At 36.6% G+C, this 22,509-nt stretch overlaps 3 protein-coding genes and 1 long non-coding RNA gene across 4 annotated transcripts; 2 read left to right on the top strand and 2 right to left on the bottom strand.

Moving 5' to 3' along the window:
* Positions 1-774: 774 nt before the first annotated feature.
* LOC104905294 (flowering locus K homology domain) lies at positions 775-9,181 on the bottom strand. The gene is made up of 9 exons (XM_010693784.4): positions 8,588-9,181; positions 8,117-8,221; positions 6,893-7,153; positions 4,649-4,707; positions 4,474-4,565; positions 4,255-4,367; positions 2,429-2,491; positions 2,026-2,102; positions 775-1,209 (listed from the first exon to the last, which is right to left on the bottom strand). Exons 1-8 carry the CDS (start codon positions 9,062-9,064, stop codon positions 2,031-2,033), a joined length of 1,242 nt encoding a protein of 413 aa, XP_010692086.1. The 5' UTR covers positions 9,065-9,181; the 3' UTR covers positions 775-1,209; positions 2,026-2,030.
* A 198-nt stretch (positions 9,182-9,379) lies between these two features.
* LOC125495560 (uncharacterized) lies at positions 9,380-10,526 on the bottom strand. The gene is made up of 2 exons (XR_007272197.2): positions 10,212-10,526; positions 9,380-10,114 (listed from the first exon to the last, which is right to left on the bottom strand). It is a non-coding gene; the product is annotated as an uncharacterized LOC125495560 (long non-coding RNA).
* Positions 10,527-15,205: 4,679 nt separating this feature from the next.
* LOC104905295 (hypothetical protein) lies at positions 15,206-17,979 on the top strand. The gene has a single exon (XM_048640317.2). The coding sequence runs from the start codon at positions 15,342-15,344 to the stop codon at positions 17,058-17,060; it is 1,719 nt and encodes a 572-aa protein (XP_048496274.1). The 5' UTR covers positions 15,206-15,341; the 3' UTR covers positions 17,061-17,979.
* Positions 17,980-19,592: 1,613 nt separating this feature from the next.
* On the top strand, positions 19,593-22,167 carry LOC104905296 (uncharacterized). Its single transcript, XM_010693787.4, has 2 exons — positions 19,593-19,956; positions 21,726-22,167. The coding sequence occupies exons 1-2, from the start codon at positions 19,684-19,686 to the stop codon at positions 21,798-21,800; spliced, it is 348 nt and encodes a 115-aa protein (XP_010692089.1). The 5' UTR covers positions 19,593-19,683; the 3' UTR covers positions 21,801-22,167.
* The last annotated feature ends 342 nt before the right edge of the window (positions 22,168-22,509 follow it).

Here is a 22,509-nt window from a genome sequence, read left to right as displayed (position 1 = left end):
GACAACAAATTTTCAATTTTTTTTTTCTAATATACGAAGAAACCGAACTTTCACTAACCTATTTTGATAGTGTACAATTTCATTATGGGAAAAAAACTCCTTATAACGCTATTATGATTTTAAAATTTCCGAGTTAGATAATAACACCTATACTTATCTCAAAATATTAACACAAAACATTGACAGCTAACCATCTATACAAATATATTAAAAGACGTGCATAAACAAGATACTGTGCCACATGACGTTCTCCGTAGAGAGTTTTAGTTCATGTAATCCATGTCAATAATTTTTTTAGAAATTGCGTAGTATAGAGTTTGATCCCGAAACTTCAAGTACATATACTAAAGTCTTAACCACTAGACTAAGATGTATTTAGTGTTATTATCATAAAGTATTATATTTATAAATGAAATTTTTTGTTACCCGAGACATAGCCCAAACCTAATAACTAGTTAAAATTTAAATCATGAGCATCATATAAGGGAAAAAGCTAAATGCAACCCTAAGGGTTGCATATAAAAAGCTAAAAATGGATTAAACAAGCATTAACGGATCATTTATTACATAGATTAATGCAAACTTTTGTCATAAATTTACAACTAAATTTCATTTTAAGCAATGTATTTATGTCTTATATGCAGTTCTTAGGACTGCATATAGTATAACCCAAAATTCTTACACCTCCATTTCTCACAACAATACTTGCAATTACTACAAGAGAAGATATGATAGGGTATAAAAGAATTCAGAAGATTGTTAGAAACTCAGAAATAAGTTTGTCAAACCACCACTCACAATCGAGAATTTGTTAATTGTTATAACTAAATCTGGAACAAGAACAACACGCTTTTATTACACACCAAAACTAAGTACATGCTAAATATTAATGTTCAATACATCAACTACGCAACTCTTTCACCTTACAAGAGCCAAAACCTAAAAACTATTAAGAATGAAATTACTGAGTAAAAACCCCACCTACATCAAAACTTGAATTTAAACCAGGTAAAAAGAAAAAGGAAGCAGTGTAAAAATACAGCCTATGAATGTGATCCAACTATCTTGCACCTCGAGGTACAATAGTTGTAGCTCATAGTTATACCAGAAGATGCAGTCCTAAAAGTAACACATATATGGATACTTTGTAACAAGAGGGTTGAAGCATTTGGTAGGGCGCACGGCAAAGTTCATCTTCACTGTGGCAATCTGCATGATGGCATACTCAACTTTATTATAAGCAAGTTTAAGGTACAAGAGCTGTTAGAATTCTGCAGCATAGCAGAAATGCAATACATCAACAAAATCCAACATACTCATGAAAGAAAATTATCAGATACAAGATTAGTAGCAACTTTAATAGAGATTTAACTGGAGAAACAATAACAGGAAATCAAACTATTCTACAATGTTCAAAGTAATCCTAATTCCTAAACCATCTAAAAAGCTAATGATAATGCATGTCTATTCCAACAAACTGTGCAACAAATCATAAATCTAAAGATCTCTCAAGACACACCAACTATTACCTCCACCTTCAAATAATGGCCTACATGTCTATAGGGTATCCTTCGTTCATTGAAGATCTACATTGTACCCCCACAAATTTCAAAATCTACTAAGTTTCTTGTTATAAAATGGGTTAGATGTTAACTTAAACTTATTTTTTCCCTAATTCATGAAGTAGCTTGAGACTAATTAAATCAAATTCAAACCCAAATATGAGATTAGAACACATATTTATCCCTTTCATTGAATCTATTAACGAAATGATAACAGTAGAGGCATCATCGAAACAGTACTAGAACCCAAGGGTACTTTGAATACTTAAAAAAGAGAGGGCAAAATATAGATTTTCAGCAAATACAGAGGCACCCCATATGTTAATGTAGGCCCAAAGTCGTCTTTACCCCTTTTAAACTACAATTAACTTTACTCAAAAAGAATCAATCATAAATAAGTTCTCATATCACATCTTAATGTGTAAAGTATAATACAGATGATATAAAGAGGATGGAAATTTACATTGACTACTCGGCAGCAGGTTGTTGCGTCAGTTGAGAATAAATGTACTCATCAACTCTCTGTTTTGCCAAAGCTACCTGTAGAGAGAAATAAGACAATCTAATCAAGCCACTAGGTTGCGTTCACAAACTTCAACAAAAAAAAACCAGTGCAAGTTATCCAAGTTAACCATACCATCATCTATCTCCAGATATATATTATTTTCCTAGCATCAAATTCTTGCTAAAAACAGTGTATATTTATGTGGTACTTCTTTCAATTAGTTTAGAACCAAACAAGAAAATTATTCCAAGAATAGAAGTATGAGATTAGCAGTCCACTAAATCCCAGATTAGATGGTACAACTTTCAAATCTCTAACCAAGAATAAGCAGGAAAATGAATCAGGAGAAGGATATTCTTACCTGCTGAGCTGTGCCAATAAGCTGGATTTGCCTATGTTTTTGCTCACCTTTTCCACCAAATACCTGAAAGTTGAAATGGGATGAGTCACATGTAAAACAATATTAAATACTTGCCAGCTTGACACCTGAAGCGGGAGGCAAAAAGCATCATATGTAGCTAAAACTTCAATACATACACGAATTATAAGAACCCAGAAGATTAATATGATGACATGAAGGATTATATAGTGAGACAGAAATCAAGAAGAATTAATTATATGATGGTATGAGGGTGGGTATTAATAGAGTGGAACATCCAAGACATCTAAAAGACACATCTTAAAACTCAATTTTCAGACATGGAATTCCCTCCAACCCTTTATATTATGACTTTATGCATAAATCTGTTTATTGCAGCATTAGTATGCCAAGTTTACAATTTTCTCTTGAAGGTGACAAACAACGCAAAATCTTTAAATTGTTCATATTTTGTGGACAAAATAGTAAAGGTAAGGAAGGGGTATTCAGCTAGTGATAAAGTCTTTGAAGTACTTCCTCCGCTTTTTTACTTGCAACACTTTCCGAAAAAGGATATAATTAATTACTTGCAACACTTTTTACTTTTGCTTTTCCTTTCTCTCTATCTCTCTCCAATCACATGGGGCCCTCTCTTTTTTCCTCTCTACCTCTCTCCTACCCAAATTTTGCATTGGAGTTGATGAAAAAAAAGTGTTGCAAGTGAAAAACGGAGGAAGTATATAAATACAAAAGATACTATTGCCTTCCAGGTAAAAAGAAGACACATGCAGCACAAACATCCAAGATGAGATTTACAAGCCATTACTACAAAGTAACAACACAGCTTTTAGCCTTTAGGGCAATTGTTCCAATTTCTATTTCCATTTTTTGTATTACTGTTTTGTTTCATTTTCCCAATTTACACCTTCTTTGGACTGCTCAGTTGAGCATATCTATAGATCCTTAAAGTGAATGAAACTGTTCTAACGATATAATATCAATCTGTTCAACTGACATAACAGATTGCCCTTGTCTATCAGGCTAACATCCAAATTACAAAAAATGATATTATGCTAAAACAAATACTACTGTCAGTTCAGTGAATGACCCTATATGACTTATTGTAAGGGTTATCGGTAGAGTAGTTTTGTTTGTTCAGTAGGGTTCACATAGACATATTTTTAATCCGGAGCAGAGGGCTAACTGTAGTACATAGAACATTGTATGAGAAAAGTTCACAAGCTGCAATTTCTTAGGGTTGGATTTGATGCTGCCATATACCCTTTACAGTAGGACAGGAATATGCAAAGATTTCAAGGAAAATCCAGAGTTGCATCAAAATTCATAGATTATCTTCAGCTTGCATCTTAAAGATGGGCTGGAACAAGTCAGCTTTCCAAATGGGCTGAAAATGAAAAAAAAAAACATAGGATATATTGTCGTGGGAGTCCTTCATAGAAGATATTCAGGATAGGACCTATCATGTTCTGCATCAGCCAGCTTTTTGACCTTTAGGCTTTGTTCTAGGTGGTCTTTAGCCTAGTACTTTGCTCCCCTGTGTATAAAAGGTATTCCAGCCTCCAGGTTACGGACACATAGTAAGGCATGAGTGACTTTTTACAAGATGTAAAGTAGCTTTTGCACACAGGGCTGTTTGCTATATGAGGAGGCTTTGACCATCTTATTGAATTCACCCATCTTAATCTAGAATTGGCAACCCTTTTTAGTATTAATACTAAATCATTGCGCAAAAAACTATCACTGTCAATATGTCAAACATGAGACTGAATATTGTAGAATTTATAGCATTGCATCTCAAAAGGAAAAACCTTAATCATTGCACCAGATTCAGTTCTAATTCTTGATATGTTGGACCCAGCTCTGCCAATCAAGCCACCCACCATAGTTTCTGAGATCACCATATCCAATGTAACATATTCAGCTGCAGATAAACATTCCTCCAGGATTACGTTATAGTAAGAAAAACATTAGAATTGAGTGGAGACTAGAACAGCAGCAAAAGCAGAGGCTTGTGAAAGCACATTTACCTGCATTTGGGTCCATATAATGTTGTGGTGCTCGTGCAACACTCAAATTATATGTAGGACTGATAGAAATTACTTGCTTGGGTGGATTTTGCCTGAAAAATACAAAATTTAAACCAGAGAAGACTGCAAATGGTTGATCTTGCCTCAGGCAAGTGTGTACATAAAGTATAATTACCTAAGTTCGACACCAATCTCTTCCACAGCTTTCATCACAGCAGAAACTTCACCTGATATCTGATATTATCATTGACAATCATCACTTCTCAATATACGCACCCAACATGTATGCACAATCTTTCACATCTAGATGGTGAATGTAGTCAGCATCTCAGCATGACAGATGCCAGGAAAATTCAATAATCAGCCCAAATAAAGTTCAACAAGCTAATCTACAGTTTTAGAGGAATCTGAAACTGTTCTCCTCTCATCCATTCTATAACATACATAAACTATTTTCCCCACTTCTCGTTTGGATAAAGTTTCTTGACTAGTCAAAAAACTCAAAATTGGTTAAGTAACCTTAAACGTTTGGATCTCCCCAAGACCAACTAATAGTCATACTCTTACATGTGGTGGTACATAAGGAACTCTGCAATCATACGTAGTGCCTGCTTATGATTTTATGCAGGTTAATAAAGTAGACCCTTTCTGGTGTTGACACACTAAGTCTACAACAATAGCTTAGTTACTATAAATGCTTTAAGCTCTAGTCCTTGATAGGCTTAGGACCATTTATCTGTTTTCCTTATACTATACATTGAGGACACAGATACGTCAGATTACCAACTATTGAGCTCTCGCGTCTCAGCATAACAAATTCCATTCAATCTCGCAATCCTCAATATAGCCATATATACTAGAGGGAAATTAGGGGAGAAATAAGAAGAGTTGGCATAAAACAAAAGAGAAAACTGATCCATACTCAACGGCGGACTGACGCAAATGAGAATAATCAAGGAAAGCCTCCCAGATAACCTGTATTTCCTTTTTCCTCTTTCCTGATGCGGACCTACCAATCATTAATTTACACACTTGTCAGTGCCACAAAAAAGGGCAGGTGAGGGGAAGTGTGCAAAGGGGAACTGCATGTAAAGATTGGGAAGGAAAGGGTGGGAAGGAGGGAGAGGGAAGGGCAGGAGGGAGGGAGGGAGGGAGGGAGGGAGGGAGAAGGGAAAGGGAAGGGAGTGATGGAATAGGGAGGGGGAGGAAACGAAGATGGGACAGGGAAATGAAGGAAAGGAAGGTGGGAGGGGAGGGAACTGAGTTGGATTGAAAAGATTGACACCAAGGATTTCACATCCTTTCACCTGGGATATCATACCTCTACGTAGAGAACTAGATGTCCCCATGTATAGTTATCAGGGTTGTTACTACTTTCTACTGCCTACTGTCTTCTTATACAAGATTAGTCACAAATCAATGAAGGAGATATATTAACGTCAATGTATGCTTCAGTTCTCATTGCACAAACTCCAGGCTAAACTGAACAACTACAAAGTTCTATAATATATATCAACTTCATTGAAGTAGCACATGCTACCTGGCTCGAACCCATACATGGTCAAAACAAGCCTTACATCGAACCAAACACAGCTGTCAAATGATCTTCCTACCCGCACCAAAGAGAAAAAGACAGCGATGCGTCAAATCTACAAGGGAGTCAAGATACAAAATGGACCCACAAATACATTCTCTTATTGGACCACAATTCCGTTAAGTAATGACAGTTAATTAAATATGTAATGCGTATGTTTCGCCTCAACGGCGCACATTTGGAATGGAGATCTATGGAATCTATAAACTGTAGCAACACACCATAAACATTTTTCATTGAAAATAGTACACAAGGAATTGATCTGATTATCATATATGTTCAATAAATAGTAAGTGATAATTTCAACGTTCTCATATTACTCTTAATCATAACTTTATAAGAATTCATATATATATATATATATATATATATATATATATATATATATAGAGGCAAGATCACATGAGAATGCTTCTTACATGAGAAATGAGAATGAATCTCAACCACACGATTGGTTTAGAGTTACAACACTTATTCATTAGAGTTATATCACTCTAAAAAAAATTGAATTAAAAAAAAAATTGTTTTTTTTTGAATTTTTTTTTCCAAATATTTTATTTTTGGAGTTACATCACTTTTTCATTAAAGTTACATCACTTATTCATAAGAGTTATAGCGTGTAAAATTTATTCTCATTTCTCATATAAGTATGCATTCTCATATGAACTCACTTCTATATATATATATATATATATATATATATAAAGAACAAGGAACAATATCCAAGAAATAATGCCAAAAATAGAACTAGATAATGACAGGCTTTGTCACTTTTGCCCACACATACTCCTTAATAAGGTATAAACAAATGGAATTCAATCTTACCTGAACCAAGCGATCAGATTCATGAGCAGACGCACACAAAGGCAATTGATTTGGTGCGAGAACAGCAATTGTAGCACCAGAAGAGTTCCGGAGCTTTTCTATGTTCTGACCTGATACGCCTATCAAGCCACCAGCTTGTGAACCCGCTATTAATAGCTTTACTGAATTAGCGACTACATGTCCTGCACTGAGACCAGCAGCAGCACCATAAGGATCAGTTGCAGCAGCAATACTTAGAGCGGCCGCACTGCTTCCATCATCCTGTCAGCTTAAAGAAAGCAAATAAGTTTCATGAACAAGGTCAAAGCATTGTAACATCATACATATGTCTTCCATGAATCTGCAATATAACCATGTTACTTCTGTATTCTGGAAGGTTAAGGATGTCCAGATACACTATTCACCAGCAACTTGGTGGGAAGGAAACAAATTAGTGTGCTTGCTAATATAATTTTAGGTACTACTCTCCATTCATTACTTAGATGATAATGAAACTGGTATGAACGAAATATTTTAGAGCTACGATCAGGGCAAACTAAAATCCCCAATAATAAAAAAAAATTAGCAAGGGTCGACAACCAGACTGGAAGTGTTCCAGTCCAGGTTCAATCTAACCCAAACAATCCGATACAGTTTTTCAGTCGGGACTCAGGAGTACCCGGAGCAGATTTTGAACAGTCCCAGCCACAAAAGATAAGTTCTAGGTTCATGTAACCGAACCCCTCTTCTGGGCTCTTGGCATTATTACTGTTGTACTCCCCCCCCCCGACCCTTCTCTATTGTGATTGTGTGCACATGGATGTAAATGAATTTCGGGGGGATACATGAATACAAGACCACAAAATTAATTTATGTAAATGCAGTGAGCATAACAAAAAGGGGCCTCACAAGAACTCACTCATTATTCATTGGCTCTGGAACCCCCCCTTCTAATTCATCAAATGCAGAGTGATGTTTCATTCAGAAACACATAGATAAATTGTGGAAAATAAAAGTGAAATAAATATTGACACATCCAAGGAAGGTGTGGACTGGAGGTCAAAGCTTCATGCAGACAAAGTATATTCCTATATATACTAAATATCCTCAAAATAATCACTTCAATAGCTAAATCCCATCAGGAGTCTTGGTATAACAAACATTCTCTACATGAAACTATAAACGAAGTAATTTTACTTACACAACTTATATAAGAACGAGAGAAAGGAAAACAGGATTGAGTACCGCAAGAATAAGAGAGGCTATCTGAAGCAATGCCTTCTCTGCATCACTGATACCACCAGCATCATTCTCTTTCGAACTAATAATGATAACACGTTCCTCATATCGCTGACAAACAAAAAAAATGCAGTCATTCACACATCTTCCTTGATACTACAATTCATTTACATGCTGTCATTCACACAAGTTCCTTGACACTAATAAAGGCAAGGCATTTGTATGATCTCATTTCGAATTCCAACATCATGCCAGAATAATAGATAACATTGCAGAAAAACTTGTATTAACACATATTAGGGCATATCATTCATAACAGCTGAGTCTGCAGAAACAGGCATTCACCCATTTGAACCAACCCAATTACTAGTTACTAGCCTAAATTGAAGATAACAGAATAAGAATATCTCAATTCCTGAAAGAAAAGCATGATTGATACAGCAAAAAGTAAGTAAAAGAAGGGGAAAAGGAACTGACAGCAATAGGATCAGCAATCTTGACAGTAGCCTTAGTATCTTCCCTAATCTTTTGAACACGATGACCAGCTTTGCCAATAACCTTGCCAATTTGTCCAGAAGGAACAACAACCCTAAACAATATATCAGTCCCCAAAGCCTGGCGTTTGGTGGAAGGGACCTCGGCCGAGTCCGAAACGGGCTCTCGGGGGCGTTTGGAAGAAGGGCGGTCGGAGTAATGGGGTTGAGGGTAAGAAGGGTATTGTAATTGACCCAAAGGGATGGAATATTGGTGTTGTTGTTGCTGTTGGTGCTGCTGGTGTTGCTGGTAATGGTATTGGTATTGGTTTTGGTGGGTGTAAGGGATGTTTAAGGGATGTTGTTGGTGTTGGTGTTGGTGTGGTGGTTGTAGAGGTGGTGGTGGGTGTGGTGGAGGTATGTATTGATGCTGGTGTTGGGCGTAGGGTTGGATTGTTGGGTATTGCCCTTGTTGCGCCATTCTTTTTTCTTCTTCAGTTTCTCCTTTGTGTGATTGTGATTGTGTTTGCTAATTGCTAGAGTTGAATTGGGGTTCGGGTGCCTCCGCTTGGCTTACCACATGTAATCAAAATATTCTCCGTCTTGCGTACGATCGACCACACCTAATATATATCGTTTTGATGGCGTAACAGACTAATAAGATATCTGTATATCTATTAAGTATTAATAATCCTAATAATAGTAATAAAATATTGTTATTAAGACATTGGATGTTCTAAAAAGGATTTTTTGGTTAAAACACCCTTATGTTTGGTGATTTTTAAAACAATCCCCCTTTTGTTTTATTTTTTAAAATGAACCCCCAAATGTTTTATAAAAATTTTGGTTGCACCCCCAAAACCTAACTTCCGTCAAATCCAGACGTTTGTGGGCCCTTTTTTCCATTTTCCTTCCTAAATGTTGCGTGAAATGACATTTGTATCCTTGGGTAAGAAAACCCTTCAACTAACCTCTTCATCTCTCTCATTCAATTCCTTCGTTTCTGATTTCATCTCTCTCATTTGCTTCAGTCAGAAATTCAACATCTTTCTTGTCATCATCTATACCTTTTCATCTTCTCTTTCAGTCTCTCCTATCCAGCACTCTCTCTCTCTTTAAAAATTACATTAACAATGAGGAATAAAATGAAAAAACTTGCAACTACCCCAACAAACAATCCAGTGATAAATCCACAATTTTTTGGTGCATTTTGCCTTTTTGATGCTCATGATTTTTTGTTCAACACCACCAAATTTTCCACCTTTGGCTTAGTGTCTTGAATCCTTGCGATTTCACTCATTAAAAACGTTACTTTATGTGTCAACAACCTCTTCTCCAGCACTAGTTCATTAATGACCACCTTCTGCCATTCCTCTTGATTCTTGTCAACCCATCCAAAGAATCCACACCCTTCTCTTCCAGTATGAACATCTGAGAATTTGAAGGCATAGAAACTCTCCCAGGATTGTCATGCGTCCATGACCTCAAAATCTTAGCAGGATTTCGACAATTGCATTTGGTTGCCATAACCCTAATTGAACAATTAACCCAAATTAAAATAAGCAAATAAACCCTAGAATTGCAAAATTACCCAAAATTTAATGCCTAGAAATGAATGTAACACTTACTTGATTTGAAGGATGTCAGGAATTGTCATTTAGAGAGTGGAATTGCAATTTTCCGTTTGAAATTTTGGATTAGCAGCATCAATTTGGGGGGTGTCGGAAAATGACTGTTGTGAGAGAGGGAATATCCTGATTTGGGGATGAAGTGGTTGTTATAAAATAGCATAGGTGGGCCCCACAAACGTCTGGATTTAACGGAAGTTAGGTTTTGGGGGTGCAACCAAAATTTTTATAAAACGTTTGGAGGTTCATTTCACAAAAAAAAACAAAAGGGGGATTGTTTTAAAAATCACCAAACATAAGGGTGTTTTAACCAAAAAATCCTTCTAAAAAATACAAAGTTAAATTGTATCGATAAATGGTGAAAATTTTATCTTTGTCTTTCATTACTCCCTCCAGCTCCAAAAGTTGGGTTAGGAAGATCGAGTGAAGGGTCTTTGGTGGACTAGAAGTCGGACCCAAAACCACTCATTAGTTGAAATGGTGATATTCGATTATGCTCCGGTTATGATTATTGATTAGGTTTCACCTGATTCTAATTGATTCAGATAAGCTTAAGTCAACTTAGGTTGATTCCCCCTCTATTTAGTAGGTACTAGCTATCTTATTAGCTATAGTAAGCGTCTTTTATAATGAATTTCTAAATCGACAACATATATGAACGAGATATGTTTTGTGAAAAATAATAAAATAGCACATATTTCATAAACCTGATTATGTTATGATACGATAGGCATTGTGAAATCCACTGATAAGTTACAATCTAACATTGTAATAAGTGTTTGATGAATTATTTCTTCTATCGTACAACCTATATCAAACAATTGTTGAGAAATGACAATATAATTTATATACAGTAATTCCTACTCCTATAAGTACTACTATTATAAGAAGTAAATTTGTGTATCATATTTCTACTCAACAAGATTTATCTGTTTCTTTCACTTGTTTCTATATTGTCAGTTGTCACAGTAGAATATAAATTTTGAATAATATTCCTACAAACTCTAATTGTTGCGATTTATTTAAAATATTTAGGAAAAATTGATTCTAAAAATCCAACCTTTGGGTCGTTCTCTCAAAATAATCTCACCTTTTGATTATTTTTAATAATCCAACCTTTTAGCCCTATCTACTCATTTTGAACCGCAAGTTGTTAAAACAAGTTGATAACCAGGAGAATATTCGTACATATTTCTTTTTCTAATTCGTTATGATTTAATTAATTAACTTAACTAAAACAAAAAAACCACCAACATCACCACCAAGGAACCTTTGCCACCACCACCACCAAAGCTAACCACCACCATACAGTAGCACAAAATCCCTCCCCGCCCCGTGCGAGACCACAACCTTACCCCTGTCATGTAACACCCCCAAAATCCATACACGTCTAATGCTACGTCGCATCGACTTTGGGAGTGTTACCGCCGAGATGGAACGCAAGGCATAATTAGAAATACGGTAACTCAAATTCATTGTCTCAAAACCAAATTGCAGCGGAATAGAAAATGTAAATACAACTCGGGAATCATAGATGACCCCTCTTTATTCAAACTCAAACCATTTAACAATGTTCTATAAAATTCAGTAATACTTAAACCAAAAGTTTAACTTCAAACTACAGACTAGCCCCTTATGCTTGATATCATGCAGCAGCACCAGCTCACCTAGTCTGCTCCCCATTGAAGTGTCAATGGTTCATCACAGGTCAACAAACACATAATAACACACAGAGTCAGCTATGCTGAGTACGTAATGAACCATTGAAACTATATGAACATAAATGATCACACATTACAACTGCTATATGAAACTACGTTATCTCACATCCTTTAATCTTTCATTATTTGGCATCGAACGGGACCGTCATCTTACTAGAATCATACGGGCTACTGAATCCTTAATAGACAACTTGGTCTATTAGATGAAATGCAAATACGGTTTTGTTCCGTCTCACACCCATCACCTTAGTATGCATACCCCAAGATCGAACGGAACCTTCCGCCTACTTGAGTTATCAAAATATAAGGACACTACTGTCGTCACAGTAGGCCTGCGTAGGAGTGTAGGACAAGTCCCACATCCCCCCATTGTTCTATACTTGTAGGGAATCCAACTACAAGTATTGCCATAATCTTCTTTTAACTAACTACATTCTTTTTATAACTTAAGAGTCATTTACATGCTCTCTTAATTACCAAACTCAATCTTATCTCTGGTAACACTCTCGTTACTCTATAGATCAGATTAATAATGCTGATGTTACACTACGATAGAACTTCGCATTTCAATGCAACATATTTCAATGCATCATATTGATTTCACGTTATAAACGTCTAACCAAACAATCACAATCAAATGTTCCCTATCATGGTACTAGGTTCCAATAAATGAACTGCAACCTAATCATGATACTAAGCTTGAAAGTAAACTGGTACGCGTACGTACCTTGTAGCGGAGAATTTTCGCTGACTTAATGAACGAGCCGCTTATGAAATTGGGACCTAAACGTTAAAACAAAGCTTTAGTGTTACGTCCTTGATAACACTAACAACTACTACGTACTAAGACCATAACGATCTAACGATTCGAATTAAACGATAGTTAAAACCTTATTCCAGAACTTTCGTTATAATTCTAATCTAGTGGATTTAACGTCTTTTAGAAGTCAAAGTTAGTGAGTAACTAAGTTAGTTAGTAACATTAGTCCACTATTTTACCAATCCAAAAGGGTCATAAGTCCAACCTGTCTTATGTCCAGAAGTTAAGTCATATGTCCAAAAGTAAGTCTATGTGTCCAAAAGAAGTCAATGTCCAAAAGTAAGTTCCATGTCCAAAAAGGTAATCATATGTCCCAAAGTCAGGTTCCATGAAACAGGTCACTCATGAAACGATAATAACTTTAACTAATAATAGAACACACTTTTCCTACTTTCAACTTATTCCAATTACAAACCTAACCAGAATTTTAACTTAAAAACAGAATAATAACTTAACTAGTTAAACAATCTAATAATTTATTACACAACTTTACTTACTAATTATTAATTACTAATTACTAAAAAATACAACTTACGTAATTATGAAAACTGTAAATATAAATAATAACACCGATATAATATTTTAGGTACATAATAGGGTATACCGCTAAATTTGCCGGCGATAAACACCGACGACGAATTCCGGCGACCCTTGCTGCCACTCACGCTCGCGCTACTGTTTCGCACGACGCATACACACCACACCACGCGACCCTCGTCGCAGCACGGTCTCGCACAACACCCTCGACCTTTCCGCACCACTCGAACACCGCACATCACTCGCACAACCTTCGCACCACTCGTCGCACGAAAATCTCGAACAAAACCCTCGACACACGCACCAAACCTTCGACGAACTCGCACCAACTCGCACCAATCTCTCGACGGAACTCCGTCTCGCACTACCACCACTCACGCACAAAATACACAAGCGACGAGAGGGTAGAGACGAGAGGAAGAGCAACGAGGTTGAGAGAAAATCCGAGAGAGAGAGAGAGATCTGAGAGAGAGGGAGAGAGAGAAGTCGGCTGAGGAGAGAGTGAGGAGAGAGAGAAAAGTCGGCTGGGAGAGGGAAGGAGAAGGGTTTAGGGTTTTTCTGATTTTCCCTCTCCTTTTCCTTTTTATACTCCCCTTTTAACCCTAGGTTAAGTAAAAATCCGTTTAACCTTTAAAAAGCTCCGAAAGTTTCCCAAACCTACTCGTATTATCAATAACTTACTCCTATTATTTTGTAAATAAATTAAAATACCTTTTTATTAATTCTTTATATTTTCTTAATTAATACGAAATTACTACTAAAAATACGGAGTATTACATGTCAAATCTCCATTGTTGAAACTCCGGAGCTTTCTCTCACGTTCCAAAAATGTTCGTTGGTCGGAATTTCTCTCTCCTCATTTGCAAGCTTATCTTCTTTTCTCTTCTTCTTCACGAGTCTCTCCTACCATAACCTCACATTCAACCACATAGCTGTAAAGAGAGTAAGTGATTTGTGTACCAATTATTTCTCCTAATTTCCCTGAAATTAAATTTATTTCATCGAAATTTGAAGAAATTTTGATGTAGGTCCTTTTTTCATGTAAATTTGATATATGGGATTCAAGTCAAATTTAATAATGAATTGCAAATGACTAAAGGTATCACCTTTAGATCTAATGAGTGCTCTACTAAAAAGAAACTTCGAGCAGCTGAACTGCGTCGCTTGAAGACTCTTCTACTGCTGCAATCATCATTAAGAATTGTGGAGGGGTTATTCCCGGGGGTGGATGGGGAAGGGGTTGTTCATGGAGGGGGTGTTGGGGGATGTTTGCAGTGTGTGGGAAGGGGGTGGACGTAAGAGGGGTGTGGTGGGGGAGGGCTTGGTAAGGGGTGGGGATTGTTAGCAGGGGTGGGGGTTGTTCGCTGGGAGGGGGGTCTCACAGGCCACAACCAACATGGGTTAGGGGTTGGGAGGGATTGGTAGCAGCGTGCAAAGGATGGGGGTTGGGGAGGGGGTGGTCCCAAGGGAGGGTGGGGGTTGGGGGTTGGGGGAGGGGATGGTCCCAAGGGAGGGTGGGAGAGACAAAGGAGAAATATTAGACAAGAAAGGATAACATTGAAAAAATAAATTAATTTTATCATTTCACCAGGTAACCGTCTCCCGGTTTAAAATGAGCGCATAGCGTTAAAAGGTTAGATTATTAAAAAATAATTAAAAGATGAGATTGTTTTGAGCCCACAACCCACAGATTGTATTACAAAATCAATTTTTCCAATCTACATATATATCTAAAACCCAAGACAAACAACTGCCATGCAATGTGTGTTTCAAGACTCGAATCCATAACCTCTCATTTAATAATGCTAATGCACTAACAAACTACGCTACAATACTCATGTTGGCCGTGGAAAAAAATTATAAACTTCAAATATATGTTGGTTAATCATCCGAGACGTATCGCACGGGACAAGAATCCGTTGTTATTGAAAAAAATTGAAACTTGCAACGGGAGCTCTAAATCAAACTGGCAAGAGCGAGATGAGAAAGTATGAGAAATGTTTAAAAGAGCCCTAAAACCCAAGAAGAAGAAGCTGTACATGTTCCTTCACCATGCGTCTGTCTTCTCCTTCATATTCATTCTCTCTCCTCAAATCTCTACTTCGTCATTTCAGCTCCAACTCTAACTCCAACCTCCCAAATCTCTGCAAAATCCCAGTAAAATATCGTTCACAAGCCATCAAAGAAGCCCAAGAAGTTATCACAGACTATCTTCACACAACCAGAACACTACCCTTCTCATATGCAGAATACATCAGCAAAAACTCCATTTACTCTCTCTCTGAACTCATCTCTAAGGTACAGTTTTCCTCCATTAATTTCCGCAAAAGCTTCCAAAAGTTCCTTAGATATAACCCCATCAATGAATTTGGGTTCTTTTATGAAAGTATTGGGATTGATTATGTTAAGATTGATACTTTTTTGAAGCCAAATGTACATTTTTTCACTGATGATTATATTGTTTTAGATGTTGCTTGTACTCTTGCTGGATTAGGGTTCCCTTGGAATAAGTTGGGGAAGTTGTATGTGGAACAAGTTTCAATCTTTAAGAAAGAACCTCAGTTTTTGGTTTCTAAGTTTAATGGTTTGTTAGCAATGGGGTTTAGCAATGAACAAGTTGTTGGTATTTGTTTGGCTTTTCCTTGTTTATTGAAGGGAGAAGAGGTTGAATTAAATGGTGAATTTGATGCATTGTTGGATGATTTTAAAAGGGTTTTTGTTGATTTAAATTTGGGGAATCATCTAGTGCAAAATGTGGATGTTTGGTATGAAGTTTGTAGGAAAGTTATGGTTTTCTATGAGCTAGGTATTGAAAAAGGGAAGATTGGGGATTTGATTAGTAAGAGTATTAGTATTTTTGTGGATTATCCAGAGAAAGATTTAGTTGAAAAGACGGAGTTCTTTTGTAAGTTAGGTGTGGGGAAAGTAGATGTTGGTTTGTTGCTTCTTTCCAATCCAGAGATTTTGGGCATCAAATTTGATGATCGTGTTGTATCTGTGTCGGGTTTTTTGAATCATTTTGGCTTGGAGGAGAAAGAATTGGAATCCCTAATGCAGATATACTCATATGTATTTGATCGGAACACGATGCTTAATTTGCCCCATGTTCTTAGAGCCATGGATCTTCATGAATGGTTCTTCGATAAAGTGAAGGGCGGGAAGTATCAGTTGTTGTCTAGTTATAATTTAAGTAATCCTGATGAAGGTGAAGACGAGGATTATGTTCAGAATTTGGAGAAAATCAAATTTGCAAGGACATATAGTTATTCATTAAGTAAATTGGAAATTTTTCACGGATTTGGATTTGGAGAGAATGCTTTCACTGTGAAGCTTTTAATTTCTGTACATGGTTCTGCTAGTGGCTTACAAGAGCGATTTAATCTACTACTTAATGAAGGCATTCAGTTCTCTAAAGTCTGCAAGATGATAAGTCGCACACCTAAAATTCTAAATCAGGAGACTGACAATCTCAAACAAAAAATTGACTTTCTTCGCGAGGAAGTTGGTTCATCTTTAGACTTCCTAGAGACTTTTCCAGCTTATCTGATGTATAATCTAGAAAAGCGGATCAAACCCAGATACAGATTTCATGTTTGGCTTACTAAGCAGGGCTGGTGTTCCAGAAATTATACTCTTTCAAGCATTATTGCCATTAGTCACAAAGGTTTTATTGCCCAACTTTCCTGTATACATCCAACAGCACCTCAGATATGGTTGGAGCGATGTGGGCAAAAGAAGAAGACCAGTGCGCCCCAGAAGAATGTATCATAAGACACGTACCAGCTTGGAATGTATAGTGAGCAATGCAAGTTCTTGATAGTTTTAGTACAAACTCTGAAGTTGTAGGTTTATGCTGTTCAAACATAATAGTGTACACCACATTTTTTACACATATGATTGATGTCAATAAGAGGTCAATTCTTCGATTTGATTCAATATCCTCAATAAAGTGCCTATCTTCTTTATCTTCGGGAATTTAACTGTGACAGATGTGTTGTGAACCTGTTATCTGCCCATCCAGAAGGAATGATGCATCTCCCTGATGACTAGAGAACGAGATTTTCCATGAACATCTTGCAAGATTTGCAAAGGTTGTCCTTGAAGTAAAATCCTGGAAAGAATTGATGGATAGAAAATCTGCTTCTGTTTGTCACTATGTGATGTAAAATTGCTGTTTATGGACAAGATCAACTGTGCCCCCCTTGAAAACTCTGGTCACCTGGAGGCTGGAGCATTCGACTGTAATGCATATGAGTTGAAATTTTGAGCTATTTTTTTGAATTGAGATTATTTAATCAAAATTTGCTATCATGAGGACCATCTGATGTGAACCTCCCGCCCCCAAACGTATTTTTTTGCTTAGACAGCGGTGACATGGCATCTTTGGAAGGATGAATGTTCATCAGCAAGCTGCTAGAACTGCTATTGTTTCTGACAAAGATGTGAAGGTGCATTTGGTGAATATATCAGGCTTCTGTTGTAGGAAACTACAGTTTATAAGAGTTGCAGAACACCTTCAGCAGGTGATACCATGAAATTAGTTAGCTATAACTAATACATGGTGGTGAGATTAGCTGTTGAAAAGATATCGTGTACATGTTGAAGTGTCAGATTTTTTGCTCTGTAAATTGTCTTAAGCTTTTTTCACACTGGAATATGAGTATATGAAATATGATCCTCATTGACATCATACGTTGGTGCCTCTCCGCTTTTTCTTCCATGTCAAATAGGAGACTTACCATTCAATTTCTTCTGCATGATCTTGTCTAAGGGATCAACTATAGTTTGTTTTGAGCTGCCCTTTCATCTATGTCCTCTGATATCAATATTAAATTGTTTGTTTCTTCTTCAATGATTGATCTGAGAACTGTTCCAAGGTTGGATTGACCTGAGGACTCTTGTGATGCACCGATGCCTACAAAAACACGCCGTAACCAGGGTGTGTTCTACTGTGTAGAGGATTGTTTGGCTATTCTGCCCTATGCAAATAAGAAACCTTTTATATCAGTCATCAGATGACTCGGACTGAAACAATTATTCTGATATGTGAACAATTGTTCATCTGTGCAAGGCGAAGTTACTTTTTCTTGCAATCAAAACTGGTTCAGTACATGAGACTTACAAGTTACAAGCTCGTGTAATAGTTAACCTCCATCTCTTAAAGGGTACAAGCACTTGTGTTTTGCTTGATGAGCTTTACAAATACTTGGGACAAAAGAATCTTCAAAAATTTACTTTCCTCATTTCCTATTGGACTTTAAATTAGTAATTCCAACAACAATTTTCCTACTTTCATGTGCAGTTAAATATATTCTTCTGTTTCGTTTTAAATGCAATAAAGGGATATTATTTGTGAGATATAAAATATTCTTTTGTTGCATTTGAAACGAAACGGAGGAAGTATTAAAGTTGTGATGTGTTATGTGTATTCTCTCCATTCTCTTCTAGTGTTCCTAACTTCTTTTAAGAGACAAAAGAAAGTAAATTAAGAACAACATACGGGATTAGAGAGAGTAAGAGCTAGCTAACCATCATTATATGACACTTGAATATGACCCTACACAATGTATCGAGAGACTCATATCCAAATCCTAACTAACATGAAACAAGCAGAAATCAACTTGAGTTCGATCCATATGGAATGTCATGTAATCATACCACTCCATCATATATGAAGTATATTTTTTGATCCCGTTATGAGAAAAAAAAGTATATACTATTCAAAAAATTCTTGGACACGAAACCATATCTTCAAAATACTAGATTGTTAAGTACCATCTACATTGCACATTCGGTTCCTAGTTCGAGGATGTTCACTACTTTAAAATTTCAAGCATGTTCATCGAATCATCGTGTAGGATCCATTACATATCGAAAACTGCAAATATAAGCTACTTAATACTTACTATATAAAATTGAGCTTATCTCAAGTCAAATAAATAAAAGAACTACATATTAGATAGTCAAAGCATTTAAAAGAAAACTAAAATTATTAGCTAATGAGTAACACAACAATTTACACCAAAAAACATAGTCAAGTGAAATCTTGTCAAATAAAAATAAACCAAAAAAATTCTCCTCGTATTTTTTAGACGAAGATTGTAATACAAAATGTACCAAATATAATAAGTAAATCTAATATACCGGATCATACCAGTACTAATGCACTAGATCCCGTCAATAAGACTATAACAACTCACAAGTAACAACCCTTACAAGAAAGATCCTCAATTTCCCCCTTCCTCACAAGTCACAAGGAAATTCTCCTTGCCTAAAAAAAAAAAAAAAAAAAAAAGGGTAAGACGGTAACAAAAAAAACAAAGCAACAAACAGAAAAACTGAAAACTCAAAAACAAAACTCATTCCATTAGATCCGAAACACTGAAAAAATGAGATGAAAATGGAGGAAAAAGGTAGCAGCTTGAGCAAGAACGATGAAGTCAACTTCCAAATTTCGGAGAAATTGATGTTGGGTGGGACCCATACACATTATTGGTGGGCCATAGCAAGCGCCGCCCAATTAGGGTGGGGTATCAGAGCTTGCAAGAAAGGTTATGTCGGAAATGGCAGTTTGATGCCTCTCAAAGCTTTCTCCGTCGCATCTCTCTTTGTCGGCGCCGCCGCCACCGCCGCCTTTGGCGCACTTAGAGCTTCCGGCATCCATACGGTCAGTATGATGTGTTCATTTTCTCTCTCCTCATTTTTTTCTTTTGGAAGAAAGATTGTATTTTTGATGAAATTTTTTATGTATTTTAGAATTTTGTGGATGTGGGTTGTGATTGTTGTCAATTTGGGTATTTTTGACTTGCATTTGAGATATGAGGATCTGGGTTTTTAGTTTTCTCTCTCCTCATTTTTTCTTTTTGGAGGAAAGATTGTATTTTTTTGATGAAATTTTAGGGTTTTGTGGATGTGGGTTTTGATTGTTGTCAATTTGGGTATTTTTGATTTGCATTTGAGATATGAAAATCTGGGTTTTGTTTCTTTTTGAAGAGTTTAAATTTTTATGTGGTGTTTTAATTGATTTTTTTTCATGTTAGTGACCACTTAGTGTTGCTGGTTTATTGTTGATATGTGAGGAATTTGAAGGGAGGTGGTGATTTAGTTTGTAATATTGAGCATATTTTGAGATTTGTGTGTTTTAGGTTGTTGCTATGTTACTTTAGTGCTCATGTTCAACTGATCAAGCCAAATGCAACTGCTACCCTTTTTTGTTTTCCATCTCATGGATTTACAAACGAGTATTTGATGTGTTGTAGCAACATGAGAAAGTTGGATGGAAATTTTCGAAGCAAATGTAGTTTTGAATTGTTGATGTTATGTTAGAGACTTAGAGTTATTAGTTGATGGATATTGAGATGACAACTTTGATTCTGGGATTGGTTTCAGTCGGTTCCGCTTCCTGTTGTTGTAGTAATACCCAAGAATGACCTAAAGAAATTTTGTTTAACAGCTTGTGGTTAGGCTCTATGAATAATTATACCAAATTGTGGTTGTGAGCCCGCTGCATAGCTATGAGATAAGCCGGAGGCTTGGCATTTCAATTACTTCGAGGAATGCCAAAATATGCACAGCGATTCACGGATTCAGATGTAAGGATTAGTCTGTGAATGATCCATTAGTCATATCCAACCTCCAAGCAAACTTGTGGGTAGCAACAAATCAACTTCACATCACATTTCTCTTTTTGCCTAAGCCCTGGCCAAGCTCCAATCGGCAACATATATCTTTTTGGGGGCAGAGGTGGAGGAAGAGAGTTGTATAATGAATTGCTCCATTAGGTATTAAAGAGTTCATCCAAGTCACCAGCTCTCTCTATTTGTCCTGCATCATTCTGGTCATTTCCATTTTGTTGTCGTATCAGATTCAGGTTGGAGTAAGCTAGAACTTGGTTGATTTTGCTACATTCAAACTTCACTCCAGAAAGTTTTCTACTAGTCTTTCTTTAGGTTTTCCACTGATTTCGAATACAGTAGTTTTCTTTCCGTTGATTTTAAGTGATATATTCCTTAGACTTTATTGAAACTGAGATTGTCGTACACATTTTGCATATTGTTGTTACTTGATAGTTTGTACTACTACCTCCCCTATTGTTTGGTTTATTATATGTATTTTCTTTTTGTGGAAATAATTACTCCAAATTTGTTGTCTACAAGACTACAACAAAGTATCATGTGAAATTCCATAACCAAGGGCCAAGAGCTGTTGCTTTAGTGGTATCTGCTGCCTTATCCCAGGGAGATCCCCGGCTGGAATCCGGAGAGCAGCAAGCTAGTTGGTGGTGGTGGTTTTTTTTTTGGGGGGGGGGGGACGGGCTGACCTGAGATAGTTGGTCCGGCATAGGCCCCATGTGTATCAATCCAAAAAAAAGAATGTGATAGTGAGATTTCATTCAAGATTTTGTTACTAATCCTAATAGGTTGCCTATCTATTTAGGTGGAAGATTTGAAAGAAGCTGGTGCTAACATCCGGACTGGACTGGGAATGCCTCCACAAAACAAGGTTGAATAACAATTTATCTCTGGCGATTCATACTAAGATTTTACTTCTAATAAACAAGCACGCAGTTGGGATGAACCGCAAGACTTCCTCACCAGGTCTTGTTCAACTTAAGGACATGAATTAAAGAGACGTTGATCTTTCTCGTTGAGCCTCATTGACAGGATCCTTGCGTTTGCCTGTGCTTTGCCGTTTTTTGCCTTTTGCTTCAGCTTCCCCTGTTCACTGCTTGGTTGTGGAGATGTCACTTTTCTTAGGCTTAACTTGCAGTTGTGCATAGTATTTGGATCCTGCGCCTACAATTGATTGGCGTTGGTGATTAAACAATCAAACATTATGATAAGATCAAAATTTTAGAATTCAGAGATTTATTAGTAAACTTTGGCTTTGCTTATTTACGTCTATGTCTTCATCCACTATTGGTCTCCATGCTTCATCTAAGAAAATTTAAGTGAAGCACATCTGTTATTGAATGATGACAAGAATCATTGAAAAATTGCCATTAACTTGAATATTGACGTTACATTCTTCTTATCAAAAACAAGAAAACAATTAGCATAACATCTATTAAAGCACACTCCCACCTTCATAATAGATGCTGAGGTGCACCAGCAGAGCTAAACTCAGCATGTTTAAAAGAGCTGTCTTGAACAAATATCAAATAGGTTTAGAAAACTAACTTCTGGGATGGAGAATTAAGGATTGTGAGATTTTGGTCTTA

Source organism: Beta vulgaris, chromosome 1, assembly GCF_026745355.1.
Source record: "Beta vulgaris subsp. vulgaris cultivar EL10 chromosome 1, EL10.2, whole genome shotgun sequence".
Classification (NCBI taxonomy): Eukaryota; Viridiplantae; Streptophyta; class Magnoliopsida; order Caryophyllales; family Amaranthaceae; genus Beta; species Beta vulgaris.
The sequence above is the reverse complement of the archived record's forward strand: the minus strand, read 5'-3'. Positions and strand labels throughout refer to the sequence as shown.

Bases quoted from the DNA above. Each gene is read 5' to 3' on its own strand.
- LOC104905294 (XM_010693784.4), bottom strand. From the start codon at position 9,064: ATGGCGCAACAAGGGCAATACCCAACAATCCAACCCTACGCCCAACAC. The intron at 8,222-8,587 runs GTCAGTTCCTTT...TTTGTTTGTCAG, and splicing joins AGATTGCTGATCCTATTGCT to CGATATGAGGAACGTGTTAT. The intron at 4,566-4,648 runs GTAATTATACTT...TGTATTTTTCAG, and splicing joins GAGATTGGTGTCGAACTTAG to GCAAAATCCACCCAAGCAAG.
- LOC104905295 (XM_048640317.2), top strand. From the start codon at position 15,342: ATGCGTCTGTCTTCTCCTTCATATTCATTCTCTCTCCTCAAATCTCTA.
- LOC104905296 (XM_010693787.4), top strand. From the start codon at position 19,684: ATGAAAATGGAGGAAAAAGGTAGCAGCTTGAGCAAGAACGATGAAGTC. The intron at 19,957-21,725 runs GTCAGTATGATG...CTATCTATTTAG, and splicing joins GAGCTTCCGGCATCCATACG to GTGGAAGATTTGAAAGAAGC.